Source organism: Anguilla anguilla, chromosome 5 (genome assembly GCF_013347855.1).
Source record: "Anguilla anguilla isolate fAngAng1 chromosome 5, fAngAng1.pri, whole genome shotgun sequence".
NCBI lineage: Eukaryota > Metazoa > Chordata > Actinopteri > Anguilliformes > Anguillidae > Anguilla > Anguilla anguilla.
This window is the reverse complement of record NC_049205.1, coordinates 64,881,584-64,897,298: the sequence shown is the minus strand read 5'-3', so window position 1 is coordinate 64,897,298 and position 15,715 is coordinate 64,881,584. Positions and strand designations below refer to the sequence as shown.

At 41.4% G+C, this 15,715-nt stretch overlaps 2 protein-coding genes across 2 annotated transcripts in view; one reads left to right on the top strand and one right to left on the bottom strand.

The window, feature by feature from the left end:
* Window positions 1-15,715, bottom strand: part of LOC118227654 (T-lymphocyte surface antigen Ly-9-like) — a 237,213-nt gene that overhangs the window by 129,329 nt on the left and 92,169 nt on the right. The gene's annotated exons all lie outside the window — the stretch shown is intronic.
* The window catches only part of LOC118227653 (titin-like), a 128,548-nt gene continuing 122,581 nt past the window's right edge, over window positions 9,749-15,715 (top strand). Inside the window, exons 1-2 of the mRNA XM_035418385.1 lie at window positions 9,749-10,138; window positions 11,022-11,312. Of these exons, the coding sequence (XP_035274276.1) occupies window positions 10,066-10,138; window positions 11,022-11,312 (364 nt within the window). The 5' untranslated portion in view covers window positions 9,749-10,065. The remainder of the gene's footprint in view (window positions 10,139-11,021; window positions 11,313-15,715) is intronic.

Here is a 15,715-nt window from a genome sequence, read left to right as displayed (position 1 = left end):
CCTATCCGCAGGGGTAAGAACATTCATGTGTTGCTCTGTCACTTACCGTTGTCCTCTAGGCACAGCGGTTTAAAGTATTTCCAGGTACATATGCAAAGGGAGAGATGATAATATATTAGAACAGTTATGAACACAAATTAAAGACAGCATATAATCACATTACAGTAGAGAAATCATGTCTGTTTCATTTTACAAAGTGAAACTAGTGAAACAAATATACATACATTTAGCCTTATAATTATACAGAGTATCCTTTTCAGATAGCTGTAATATACATTTACTTCAGAATGTTGTTCCTAAAGTGTGAAACTCTCCTTCCCGATAACAGAGTTAAAGATCTGCCTCTGATCAGTGGCCTTGGTGACAGTAATATATTGCAGCTGCTGTTGCTGCTGTACTCAGTACATCAAAGTCACATGACCTTAGACCCCTGTTACCTGTTACAGGTGTGTATCATAGTTATGTTCAGGTATAATGGGCTAGAATGGTGCAGCAGAGAACAAAAATTATTGCTGAGATCATATAAGATCTAGAACTACTCTTACTAGTACCGCTGTTGCTACTACTACAAATAATAATAAAAATAATAATAATAATAATAATGTTATTGTTATAAATAACCACATGTAAATGTAAATGTGGCATTTTTGGACTCTGCAGCATAAGTAGCCCCATCTTCACAGGATGATACACAATTTGCTATTCAATAGAGGTAAAATTCCCCTTTAATTCAAGCTAATCTAGGAGACACACACACACATAAACGCACACACACACACACACTACTGCATTAGTAATACTATAGACACGGACACAGTGGTACTTACTGTGCACATTCAGCTGGAAGACGGTATTTATGTTCTGGTCAGTATTCTGTACTTTATACTCTCCAATGTCCTCCATCTTCAGTCCAGAGCGGGAGAAGAATCCAGTGCTGCTGTCCCACTGCACTCTGTCTCTGTAATTCTTATTAAGGGGCGCCCTAAAGCTACCGCTATCCACTTCTCCAATGCGGACACCGCTGTGCATCAAAAATCCACCATTTTTCACTGCAGCTGGGAACTTCACACTCTGTCCCACAATGCCATCCAGCGGCACAGACTGGCCGAACACACTCACTGCTGGAGACACAGAGATACAGCATTGCATTTTATACTGCACACACACACACACACACACATGCGTGCACAGACATGCACTCACACAGACACACATGCACACACAGACACTCACGCACACACACACATGCCTGCACATGCTCAGACACACATGCACGTACACACACATTCACTGACATACACACACAAACACACACACACTCAGACACACATGCACACACACACACACGTGCGAGCACACACATTCACTCACATACACACATAAACACACACACACTCAGACACACATGCACACACAGACACGCACACACACACACGTGTGCACATGCTCAGACACACACTCAGACACACATGCACACACATACACAGGCACACACACATGCACACACACACATGCATGCACATACTCAGACACACACTCAGACACACATGCACGCGCACACACACATTCACTGACATACACACACAAACACACACACACTCAGACACACATGCACACACACACACACACACACGTGCGAACACACACATTCACTCACATACACAAATAAACACACACACACTCAGACACACATGCACACACATACACACGCACACAGACACGCACACACACACACGTGTGCACATGCTCAGACACACACTCAGACACACATGCACGCACACACACATTCACTAACATACACACACAAACACACACACACTCAGACACACATGCACACACATGCACACACAGACACTCGCACGCATACACACACACACGCACACACACGTGCGAGCACACACATTCACTCACATACACATACACACAAACACACACACACACACACATGCACACAAAAACACTCACACAAGTGTGTGCACATACTCAGACACACAGATGCACATATACACACACACACACAGACACAAATGTGTGCACATTCTCAGACACACACACAGATGCACATACACACACACGCACACACACAGATGCACACACACACACGCACACACGCACACACAGCGGTGCAGTGAAACAGAGTGGTAATGGGTGCAGTGTGTTTCTGAAGCACACGCCTGTCAGTGTCAACTCTGCTGAAATGGTGGAGAACACTGCAATAACAGAACAGACCTACAAACTGTTATATATTTCAAATTGTGAAAAAGGGAATACAATTATTCTTGGTAACATGATTTTTAAAAATTTCCTATTAATATGTTACCATAACAGCACAACCATAATGCTAGCTTATGGACTTTCATCAATCCTGAGAACATTTTCTGTAGTACATAGAGGACACGGCTTCTTTCAGTCTGTTTGCCAACATTAATCATTCTTGATGCTGCGTGGTGGTTCACATTTCTGCCACCCTGGCCTTGTTCCCCACCCTATCCCAGCAAAATGGACAGTTACAGCAACTGGGATCCTTGTTCAAAATGACCCTCTCCCTCATAGAACAGATGGTTTCCGACTCAATCTGACAGGTAATTGGCGACCTACAGAAAGCTCTGGTTTCGGCTGCAGAGGAAGTCACACATTCGTCCGTGCAGAATAGGCTCCACCTCGCCCGCACAAACGCTTAATTCCGAGAAATGAGCTGTACCCGGAATAGGGCGTGGGCGGATGCGCAGAGCGGCACGCGCTTTCTGCCTGAACTCGAGCCTGCGCTTTACTGGCGCATCATAATCGTATGCTAACTAGAAATTCCACCGTATTTATTACGAACCAGATTTTTGGATTTTCTACAACGACTGGACTTGTGAATTGCAAAGAAATACCACATATTTTCGTCTATGTAGTCGATTAGATATTAATATTATTTTTATCTGCGTACCAATGTTGGATACAGAACAAAATTGTTCATATTAAACGCTGCTTGTGGCTTATTTATGCTTAGACAATCCGAATTATTACAAACATGTGCTTGTCCAGAAAATGCTTGGAAAAGAAATCAGAAAATTAAATGTCAAGCTCCACTTATTATTAGGCCCGAACCAAAACATGATTCAGCATTTGTTTTCTACACAAACTACTAACATACTACTTAATACATGGAATCAGAGTCAGTGTGTCCATCCAGTTAAATCGACCTGCGTCTCATTGTGGATTCTGCAGGAACGCGATTGGATCTGCTCCTATTTTGGATTGGAGGAGGATTGGCCGATTTGGAAGACAGATAAATTATATTGATCTTAATATATTTAACATCCAGAGACTACTGGCAAACGCGACCGGTTGAAAATTGCGCAACTAGATTACCGTTTCATGAAGACTCCAGAAAAAAACTTGGCATGAAGCTATCAAAGGCCTCCACCCATTTCACAGAATCAACGACAATAGGCTGTTCAGAACTACTTTCGGTTTTCTAGTTAGGTTACTGCAGTTTACAAGCCGACAAGAGCTTTAAACCAGTCGTACGTTAGCGGACTCATTCCGACGGAGAAATAAACGGGAACATACAGAGGACGATACATACCCGTAATGCACAGCAGGAAAGTACAGAGGATAATCTTCATCTTTCTTTTTAAAGACGTTTAAGGGATATCGCTCATTCGTGCTGCTCACCCTTCTCTTTCCTCTCTTCGGTAGCGCGCTTTATGGGGTCTGGATCAGATCGCGGACGCGCCTCCTCCTTTCTCACGATTTTACCCGCTGCTGTCCTCAGTTCGCCTGAATTAGCTCGGCTAAATTAACTCCTCGCTCTCCACGCTACAACCGAATGCACCAAGTGTCTGTGAGTGTGTGTGTGTGTACGTGCCCCTCAAAAGGCAGCGTCACTTCCCTCCCGTACTAACAAAATGTGGTTGTGGCGACGTACTATTAACGTCTTCTATTGGTCTCGTAACGTCCGCGTTACGTCTCAATTTACGTAGTATTACCGTAAAAACGTAAGACCAGCGCCCCGTCGCTGCGACGTCGCAAAACAACGTTGTAGATACGTAATAGTTACGTCCTTTCAACTTTACGTTTGACAATGTAATAGAATAACCTTACACCGACGTTGTGATTACGTTATTAAATTACATCGTATTTACGTAATTCTATAACGTTACTGCAACGTTGCAGAACAGTCTCCATGAGGTCTGGTTATTTTGCGACCATAGAGCAACGTCACCTGTTGGTAATGTTGCGATTTACCAAATTACGACCAAACTGTAACGTTGTCATTACGTAGTGTGTTTGTAGGGTCTGTGTCTACATAAGAAGTGCGATCCAGTTTTTGGCGTGCAATTAATATCCCCTTCATAACAGAGCTGGTGCGCGCAGTTATCCGAGATCTAATATTCAATATTAGATTAACTCATCAATTCACAATTCACGTTCGTGAAACGGAGTAAATCCGAATTTAATTAACAAGATTATTTGATTGGATACGCGTCAGATTATTCTGGACTGTTTAAACGACATATGTGAAACAGATTATCACAGAGAACTATGTGGCACTTTCAAACGTCTGGTAATTCAAAGACCATCATATTTACACAGAACAATTGGTTTCAGTTCATACACCTATCAGAAAGTTCTGGACCATGGTCATATTGTTTAAACCAGTTGTTATAGCCATTTTCATTTAACATACTGAATTAAGATTTATGTTTTGAGCCATGACCTTTGATTATGATGTTTAATGGTTTTAAATTATACTTATGTTTCGTATGCCTAATGCCACGTTTGAGGTGACGTGAGAGGGCAAAGGCTATATGATGTGAGGCGCAGTTGTATTTCGGGTTAGCCGATGGAAAATGGGGCGCTTGGTAAAAAAATACTATTTTGATCACGCTCTTCCTTATAAATTCATTTTGTAACCACTTTTTCGTTAAGTTCGACTACAAGGACTAATTTACAACCACTTTTCATTCATCTTTTGTTGCTGTAAAAGGGCAAATAAATTATTTTTTCTTCTTCTGCGGGACCCGAGGGAGAAGTGCGTTAATTCAGCCATGCTTCTGCGTTTTTCACGGTTTCGAACAAATGGTCGAAACACCGGTGGTTCTCAACCTCGGTCCAGGGGCCCCACTGTGTATGCTGGTTTTCGTTCCAACCACAGTTGCAATCTCAGAATTTTAACAAGCTGTTCATTTTTCTTAATTAGGTGTTTTTCACGTTAAGAGGAATTATTTACCATTTTAAGACACATTATGTCAGAAATTGCTATGCCTGGCATGAAGAATAGAATCTCATTGTGTTATTGTGTTGCTTTTTATGTGATTGCAAACAATCACTTAAAAAGAGGTAACCTTTTTAACAAATCAAATTAAAGAGGGGAATTAATAGGCTCCTCAGGGCCGTTGCTAGGAATTCTGGGCCCCCAGAAAGAATATTGGTGTGGGCCCCCGCCCCCCGACTTTTCATCGCCAAAGATCAATTTTACACAACTTTTTTTCTTAAGACTATGTATTATCATTTTTAGTTTATTTTTCTGTTCCTCTATGTTCTTGACAGTGCCTGACGCAATACACCCAATTAGTTTCTTTTTTCAATTAACCACTCAACAAAGAGTCACTGGGTATTATTATGTAAAAATCAAGCACCTGGTGCAACACACCCAAATTCACATTATACTGGCTCAAGATACTCCACAAGGTAGAGCTGTTACTACTCAAATCACCAAGGTGGGCGGCTTTGTAACATCTCTATTAGAATGTCTTGCAAAATAACAAAAATAGAGAACATAAATACTTTCTTGTAAAATGTATTGTCAAATCTGGCTTGATTGACAATTCATTTATTCAGTAGGTGAGAGTATAAGCTTTCTAGCGATGTATAACATGTCTAATTTTGCTTTTGGAATAGCGTTTTGTAAGTCTGCATAACCGAAAATTTTCCTATCATTGCATTCACTTACGCATTCACTTGTGGGTAGAAGTAAAAGACACTGTACCTAACGAAACGTAAATGATTTTTTGTAATTTTGTGGAAAATACTATTATTATTGAGGACTTCTGAACATAGCTAAGCCATATGTTTGCTGATAGACCTATCTGACATTGTTTTCTGGAGCAAAACAGAAGCGGATAGAACTGTACCATTGATTTACTGTCTCTCTCTCTATCTACTGAACACAGATAACATTTCATCATTGCTATGTAAGTATTACTACTCAAAATATTTTGGTTAAATATGTTATTTTTGAAATTGAGTGTCTTTAAATAGGTTAGTGGTATTTTATAATGAGGATATTTCACACTGTAATGTAAGCATTCGTTAGTAGTCTAGTAGTGTTTGTGATGCATGCAACAGTGATGACGAGAGCGTTTGGACATTGCCAAAACGTGGTGGATGGTTGCAAATTGTTTTCATATCGTCCCATCCTCATACAAGAAAACATACGAGAGTACAGAGTATAGAAATACATACAAGAGTTAATTATTACACATTTAGGTACTGTACAGCATTGTGTGACAATATTTTTTGCATTATTTTTAAATCTTATATCAATGTTTCATCTTAAACCTTCACAAGGGGCTCATTTATATCCCTAGCTATTTTAGACCACTGTATGAACAGAAAGCTTGTCATTACCACTTGAAAACGATGCAACAGTGAGATTCTTGAATAAAAACGGTTGACTAAGCCCCAGGCAGCCACAGGGCTTAATACTAGATAGCTTAGCTTAACACAGCTAGCTTAATACTCTCACCTTTCTTAGAAAAAAAATCTGTTATATCCTGGGCTCCTGATCTGCTCCTGGCCTTTCTTTCCTTCTCCACTCTTTTTTACCGTTCCGATTAATGTTTCTGTTTTGGCATTGCGCTTCTCTATTAATAACCTGCTGGCTGCTGCTGCAGTTCGGGAGCAATAAGGTTACACGCAAATTCTCAAAAGAGGAGCAAACCATCGACAAAACCATTTTTTTAAAGAAGGGAGTTATTGCTTGAAAATAGAAACTTCTTTCATCAATATTGTATGATTTTGTGGCTTTGTTTTAACTCTGATGCATTAGTATGAGTATTAGTTAGGTCTATGCATAATAATTTAGTCATAGAAAGGGGGGCCTACATAATAGGCTACTGGGGGGTTTTGTGGGCCCCCCCAAGGGTTGTGGGCCCCTAGAATTGTCATCACCTTTTACCCCTAAACGATGGCGCTGAGGCTCCTAATTAGATTGCTGAACACGTCCTTAAGTGCTTTAAGTTCCCTTAAACTAATTTGCACAATACAGGTTTGACTGGTTATCATTTTCTTTGTTTTTGAATTCTTCATTATCTATCAAATTTTTAGATTTAGTGGCCAGGTGTCCACACTTCCCCCAATTAGGAACCTGTTGATTTGCCTCAGTCTTTATTTTGATTAGTTAAACTGTTTTTTTAGCCTCTTTATGTAATCGTCTACAATCGTCTTTATGGCATGCATAGCCATTTCAGACACAAGGTGGCTTAAGTGGGCAAATAATCCCTCTTACATGAGAAGAACCTAATTAAGGAAAAATAATAGCTTGTTACAATTCCGGGATTGCAATTGTGGTTGGAACGAAAACCAGCATACACAGTGGGTCCCCAGGACCGAGGTTGAGAACCACTGGTTTAAACCATGCAAAGGATGAATACAAACTACTCAACTCAAATCGTCCTGATTCCTACCTTGCTTCAGTTTTTTTAAATTGGAAAATTATGACATTCTAGAACTTGTGAACCTGCAAATAAATTGCAAGCCTGTCTATGAGGATGGTTTCCGCACCATGCAGAGTACTGTAGTATAACTTTAGGGTGTCTTTGCTCCTCACAACCCAATTTATCTGCCTTTGTGCTCATTTACACTAGTGGTGCAGAGCTCTACACAGGATGGTCTTGTGCAACCAAGTGTGGTTCAAAGATAGGCAAAAGTAAGTGCTATATTTATGAACAAACTGTGGATGCCTCCTTCACTCATATGGCTGTTTAGGGCAAGCATGGGAACACGATTCCTGGAGAGCTGAATCTGTTTCTCAATTTCATACCAGCTACTGCTGTTAATTACAGAATAAAACTGACAATTTATGTAGTCAGACATTTTCTATACATTTTTTATAAGTGCACAAACGAAAGCTGAAGGCAGCTCTTCCCACTATGTGAAGTATTTTATTTCAGTTTAATCCATGACTGAACTGGCATTTGTGTTAACACCTAATTATCTAAATGAGACTGGGGTAAATGGTGGAAACACAATGCCCAGAAACAGATATGGCTTCCGTACAACAAATGTGGCTTCTGGCACAAGGGTTGGAGTGGTTAGTGATTAGCTTCAGGACCCTGTCTCGGGTGTGTTTAAAATACAGGTCACATTAAATCATGTATTTTGTGGGCAAAGCATTAGTTCCAGTCGACGCAGAGTTCTAAGGCATTAATCCCAGACTTGTATTACTATACTTCAGCCAGTCAGACGCGTTTTATCTCATGCAAAGACGAGCTATGGCATGACTTCTTGTACCCAATTATGTAAGATGCTGCTGATAAGAGTGTCTACCAAATGAGTATAAAGGACATCACTGGCATCTGTGAGTAACTGTCACTCCTCAGGGTGTAATGCTGGACGGCGTTACCCTGCATTTGCAGCGCTGCAGATGTGCCGCCGTGGTTTTGTTTTGCCAGAGGATTCGCTTACGATGTGCTGACGTCACACTGAGCCGCGTACTCCAAGTTGCAATACGAAATTCCACCACCAGAGGAGCACACTGCTCAGAAATGTAACTACTTTGGCGATCTCAAGAATGCTTTCTTTGTGCTGACGTTTGAACTTGTTGTTTATCTTGGCCTTCATTGGATTACGCTTCAATTACGGGTACTCAGACGTAGTTGAAACATATAGGCTAGTTTTCATAAGAGCAGTATCACTGGCATATTCCTCTTATGGAATAAGAAAAGAAAACAGACCAAAATAGTAATACATAACCTAATACTGAATTTAAAAAAACTTTCATACTTTGCACACACACGACCCGCCCACCTACCACACCCAATGGCACCTCATTCAAGCATTAATTTATGGGTTGACCATGAACACACCATTGCCTGCAAAAAAATAAAAATAAAAAACTGAACCAAATGTAAAATGCAGGCGTACAGAATTGAATAGCCTATAGTTTGTGATCCGTTGACAAAAAAACACGAGGAAAGCATTGCTTGTTTTGTATAAGTTTGAATTTTCTGCCGGGCCAAGCTTTTGTTAAAAATCAGTTTTTCTATTATTTCTATTTTCACAGCATATGGCATGTTAGTCTACTGGTCAGGCTCTCATTACCAGCACACTACAATGACGGAAAGAACGTCTGACAGTTAAGTAAGTGTTTTACCGACTTCAGCTAAAATTCTGCGAAAGTTCTGACTCGCTGCGGCTGCTCGATTTTTTGCGGTAGTGCCCCTGCCCTACCTGACCAAGTACAGCCGCGACAACCGCACCATGTTTACATCAAAGCGTCCTTAAATACACTTTCCCCAGACACAGTGACATCAAGTATTTGTGATGTATCGTGTTTGGTAGGTTAAAATGTACAAACAATATTGTTCACTTTAGTGGCCGCAAATTAAATACGAAAATGTATTTGGTTTCCCAAAAACATTAATTAAACAATCTGAATTATGTCGATAACAATGGTCGTTAAACTGTGCATTTATTTGCTTATAAACGATTGTGCTTCTCCGCGTTGTTTCCGGTTTATCTTCATACCAATGTGGAAACCAGCTGAGGTGTCAATTTTGTGCGTCTCTGAAGAAGAGCTACTTCCGGCGTTAAAGACACGGTCTATAGTGCGATCTTATTTCGGCTGCCCGCTGAGAACCACGTGTTTCCCTGATAAGACTGGACGCTGAAACCCGTTTCACACTAGTAGAACTGTAGAAGATGGGCTGTGTTCTCTACAGGGCTGTCCCTTTGTAGCGTCCCGCCACCTGTGGTGTAGGCTTGCAGCACTGGGGTCTTTAAGCGCAACAGGCTAACGGCGCTTTGTCAGTATTAACAGGTGTTTCTTAGCTCACGCACGTACGTTTGGAAATGTTCGTTGTACACAAGGGGGCATTTACCCTGCAGGGGCGTTTGACTGCAGTGAGCTCCACCTTGACCAGTGGTACGTGCAGCAGCACAAGACAGAATCAAACCTGCAAGCCTTCACTCTCACAATTTGGGCACATTTTTATTGGGTACATTCAGAATGTCAGCTAAATGTTTGCAAATCATAGAGCTTTCCCTTATGATCTCATACACACGCATACACACATGTAGTATTTTGTTATGCTGTTATATACCTGTTAGAGTTTACTGCAGGTAGGACTCTGTTATACTGTTATATACCTGTTAGAGAGCAGGTAGGACCCTGCTATACTGTTATATACATGTTAGAGTGCAGGTATGGCTCTGTTATACTGTAATGAACCTGTTAGAATGCAGGTAGGACTCTGTTATACTGTTATATACCTGTTTTACTGCAGGTAGGACTCTGTTATCCTGTTACATACTGTGAGCTTTATAATGTCTGGCACAAAGACATATGGTGAGCTACCAATTACAGAGGAGGAGTTATACTGTTATATGCTTGTTAGGGAGGGAGGTCTGTTTGGTTAGTAACATGTAACGGGTGCATTTTGAAATGTATATCTTAGCCAGGTCTGATGTCTGGTTCATTTGTTTTCAAAAATTCATGAATAGGCACAACATTTCCATAACAACAGAACTATCTCCTAACAACACAAACTGCATTGCATCTTTTCTGTGACTGATCTGTTAAACAGACCAACAGCAAAGGTAAACTAAAATTACCTCCCATCTCCCATTCCTCTTTCCCTCCTTCCATCTCTCATCCCTCTTTCCTGTGTATCTCTTTCCTTCCCACTTCCTCTCTCTTTTCCTCACTTTCTCTTCCTCTCTACTGTCTCCCACACTTTCTCTCTTTCCCTGCATCTTTTCTTCTGTTTCTCTCCCTCCCACTCTCTCCCTCTGTCCTCACTCTCCAGGTGTGCGCGTCTCCTCTGTCCAGTCGAACATGCTGAATGGCATTGTGGGACAGACGGTCATGTTCCCGGCTGCAGTGAAGGAGATCGACTACATTTTCAAAGATGGCAGCGTAATTGCGAAGGTGGTCAATCAGACCATCCAGCTCATCAAGGACAGCTACGGCACCCGGCTGCAGTGGAACAGCAGCACTGGACTCTTCTCCTTGTCTGACCTGAGGAGGGGGGACTCTGGAGGGTACAGGGTACAGCACAAGGATGGCAAAACCGATGACTACCAGCTGGTTGTGTGGGGTGGGTGCCTCCGCCTGGCAGTACTGCACTGTGCTGAGGCAGCTGTGTGAGGTGATTTACCTTCACTTATTGTACGTCTGCAAAATAGATAGAATGTAATGTATGTGCATGTGGAGTCACATGAAAACCAGGCAGAGACAACAGGAGCCCATCTCTGGAGGGAGTGTTGAAGTACAGAGTGGAGTTAGGGGTCAGTGTTGAAGACTAACAGACAGAGTGGAGTTAGGGGTCAGTGTTGAAGGCTCACACACTGAGTGGAGTTAGGGGTCACTGTTACTGGTCAGTGTTGAAGGCTCACACACTGAGTGGAGTTAGGGGTCAGTGTTATCGGTCAGTGTTGAAGGCTCACACACAGAGTGGAGTTAGTGGTCAGTGTTACTGGTCAGTGTTTAAGTCCCTCCCTGCTGTTGTATCTCTGCACAGATCCAGTACCCAGACCCCAGGTGTCCAGCAGGAACAAGATGAAACCCAACTGTAGTGTACTGTGCTCTGTGAAGAATGGGAGAGAGGTCACCCTGTCCTGGCACAGAGAGGGGCAGACACTGTCCCACACCAGCAGCCCTAATTTCAGCTCCCCCCTGTCCCTCCCTCTGGAGATGGAAGAGAACAGCGCCCCCTACAGCTGTGTGGCAACAAACCCTGTCAGTAATAAGACTGTCACAGTCAGACCTGAAGAGCACTGCTTCGGTGAGAAACTGTGAAGTCTCTGTATTTAACAGTTTATCTGCTCTGTGTCAGTGATGCTGTGTGTGTGTGTGTGTCAGTGATGCTGTATGTGTCAGTTGTGCTCTGTGTTAGTGATGCTGTGTGTGTGTGTGGCGGTGATGCTGTGTGTGTCAGTTATGCTCTGTGTCAGTGATGCTGTGTGTGTCAGTTATGCTCTGTGTCAGTGACGCTGTGTGTGGCAGTGATACTCTTTGTCAGTGATGGTGTGTGTGTGGCAGTGATGCTCTGTGTCAGTGATGCTGTGTGTGTGTGTGGCGGTGATGCTGTGTGTGTCAGTTATGCTCTGTGTCAGTGATGCTGTGTGTGTCAGTTATGCTCTGTGTCAGTGATGCTGTGTGTGGCAGTGATACTCTTTGTCAGTGATGGTGTGTGTGTGGCAGTGATACTCTGTGTCAGTGATGGTGTATGTGTGGCTCTGATACTCTGTGTCAGTGATGGTGTGTGTGTGGCAGTGATGCTCTGTGTCAGTGATGCTGTGTGTGTGTCAGTTATGCTCTGTGTCAGTGATGCTGTGTGTGTGTCAGTTATGCTCTGTGTCAGTGATGCTGTGTGTGTGTGTGTGTGTCAGAGGGTAAGGAGCAGCAGTCTGTAGGGAGGAGATATAGACACTGTAAGGAGGTGTGACACATTCTCTCTCTCTCTCTCTCTCTCACTCTCTCTCTCTCTATCTCTCTATATCTCCCTGTCTATCTCTCTAGGTCATGGTTCCCATGATGCTCTGCTGTGTATAATGTTTGTGTTGAGGCTGGTGGAGTTTGTGTTGGTGACCCTGGCTGTCGGTCTTTTAATCCATCAGTACAGAAAAGGAAGAATTCTTACTTTGCCCAGGTAACCGCACCTGTCACTGTTACTGACTTCCTGTCTTATACCAGCAGTAATAATGTTCGTATACCAGCATTATTTATATTCATATACCAGCAGTATTAATGTTCTTATACCAGCATTATTTATATTCATATACCAGCAGTATTAATGTTCTTATACCAGCAGTGTTAATGTTCATGTACCAGCAGCATTAATGTTCTTATACCAGCATTATTTATATTCATATACCAGCAGTATTAATGTTCTTATACCAGCATTATTTATATTCATATACCAGCAGTATTAATGTTCTTATATCAGCAGTATTAATGTTCATGTACCAGCAGCATTAATGTTCTTATACCAGCATTATTTATATTCATATACCAGCAGTATTAATGTTCTTATACCAGCAGTATTAATGTTCTTATACCAGCAGTAATAATGTTCTTTTACCAGCATTATTTATATTCATATACCAGCAGTATTAATGTTCTTATGCCAGCAGTAATAATGTTCTTATACCAGCATTATTTATATTCATATACCAGCAGTATTAATGTTCTTATATCAGCAGTATTAATGTTCATATATCAGCAGTATTAATGTTCTTATATCAGCAGTATTAATGTTCTTATACCAGCAGTATTAATGTTCTTATACCAGCAGTAATGTTCTTATACCAGCAGTATTAATGTTCCTATACCAGCAGTATTAATGTTCATATACCAGCAGCATTAATGTTCTTTTACCAGCAGCATTAATGTTCTTATACCAGCAGCATTAATGTTCTTATACCAGCAGCATTAATGTTCTTATACCAGCAACATTAATGTTCATATACCAGCAGCGTTAATGTTCATATACCAGCAGCATTAATGTTCTTATACCAGCAGTATTAATGTTCTTATACCAGCAGTATTAATGTTCCTATACCAGCAGTATTAATGTTCATATACCAGCAGCATTAATGTTCTTTTACCAGCAGCATTAATGTTCTTATACCAGCAGCATTAATGTTCTTATACCAGCAGCATTAATGTTCTTATACCAGCAACATTAATGTTCATATACCAGCAGCATTGTTGTTCTTATACCAGCAGTATTAATGTTCATATACCAGCAGTATTAATGTTCATATACCAGCAGCATTAATGTTCTTTTACCAGCAGCATTAATGTTCTTATACCAGCAGCATTAATGTTCTTATACCAGCAACATTAATGTTCATATACCAGCAGCATTGTTGTTCTTATACCAGCAGTATTAATGTTCATATACCAGCAGCATTAATGTTCTCATACCAGCAGTATTACTGTTCATATGCCAGCAGCATTATTGTTCTTATACCAGCAGTATTTATGTTCTTATACCAGCAGTATTAATGTTCATATACCAGCAGCATCAGTGTTCTTATACCAGCAGTATTGTGTTCCTTCTCTGACCATGTTTCCCTAATTGTTTGCAGCACTGAGAGGAGAAGACAAAGAAGATCTTCTGAGACAGTTACAGAGCTGTAACACAAATGTACACATGCAGTCACCTTCATAACTCACAAGTCAATCAGAAATGGTTTGGCACATTGTTTGCAGCACTGAGAAAAGAGGCAGGAGGAGATATCAGGAGGCAGACGCATCACTGTAGACACAGGCACACACACACATACACACACATATACATACATAGGCACACGCACACACACACCAGCACACACATGCATGCGCGCGCACACACACACAGGCACACATGCACACAGACACACACACACACACTCACTCACACATGCTCGCACACACACACACACACACACATGAATGCCAATTTTCCATTTAACTTTTAAAATTTGCTATGAATTATGAGTACCTGTGTATTGTACACAGTATGGCAGCTGACTGTGTAATGTAGAATGTAGTGAGTGATGATCCAGCCAAATATACAAGGGCATGATCTTTCTGCAAACAGACCAAACAAACCAGCAGTGCTTTCACCGAAAGCTTCTATTTATTTGGGAAAAATGTTAATGTTTTGTTAAATGCAAAACTTCTGTACTTAAAGGATTAAATGGTAACATACTGACACTTTTTATCCTGCATATTTTATTTTACATTTTTCTCCTTGGCTGCTTCTTGCAGCAGGAAAGAGGAACAGCTTCCAGACAGCGTCTGTTTTTCCGGTACTCTGCGTTACTGAGTGGTTATTTTTAACTGTGTTTTCACCCTGCAGTTCTGCAGCTGAGCTGCACAGTCACTGTGTCAGGAGTGCCTTTCATGCGCAGCTGGAGCAGACAGACTACTGCACAGCTAATGACACACCGAGGGAGAACATTAATACACTCATACACAGGGAGAACATTAACACACACGTACAGAGGGAGAACATTAACACACACATACAGAGGGAGAACATTAACACACACGTACAGAGGGAGAATATTAACACACACATGCAACAGGAGAACATTAACATTGCATTACAGGGATTTAGCAGACACTCCTATCCAGTTGTTATAAATGTATCCATTTATACAGCTTGATCTATTCTGAAGCAATGCAGGTTAAGTACCTTGCACAAGGGTACAACGGCAGTGTCCTTTGGTAACAAGCCCAGTTCCTTTCCCACTGTGCTACACTGCTAACACAAACAAACAGCAAGAGAACATTAACACACACAGACAAGGGGAGAACACTAACACACACATACTGCAGGAGAAGATTAACACACACATACAGAGGGAGAATATGAATACACACATACAGTGGGAGAACATTAATACATACGTACAGAGGGAGATTAACACACACATAAAGAAGTTGTTACGGATGGTTCCCCGACAGAAGCTTGAACCCAGGTCTCTTGGTTGGAAGTCCTGTATA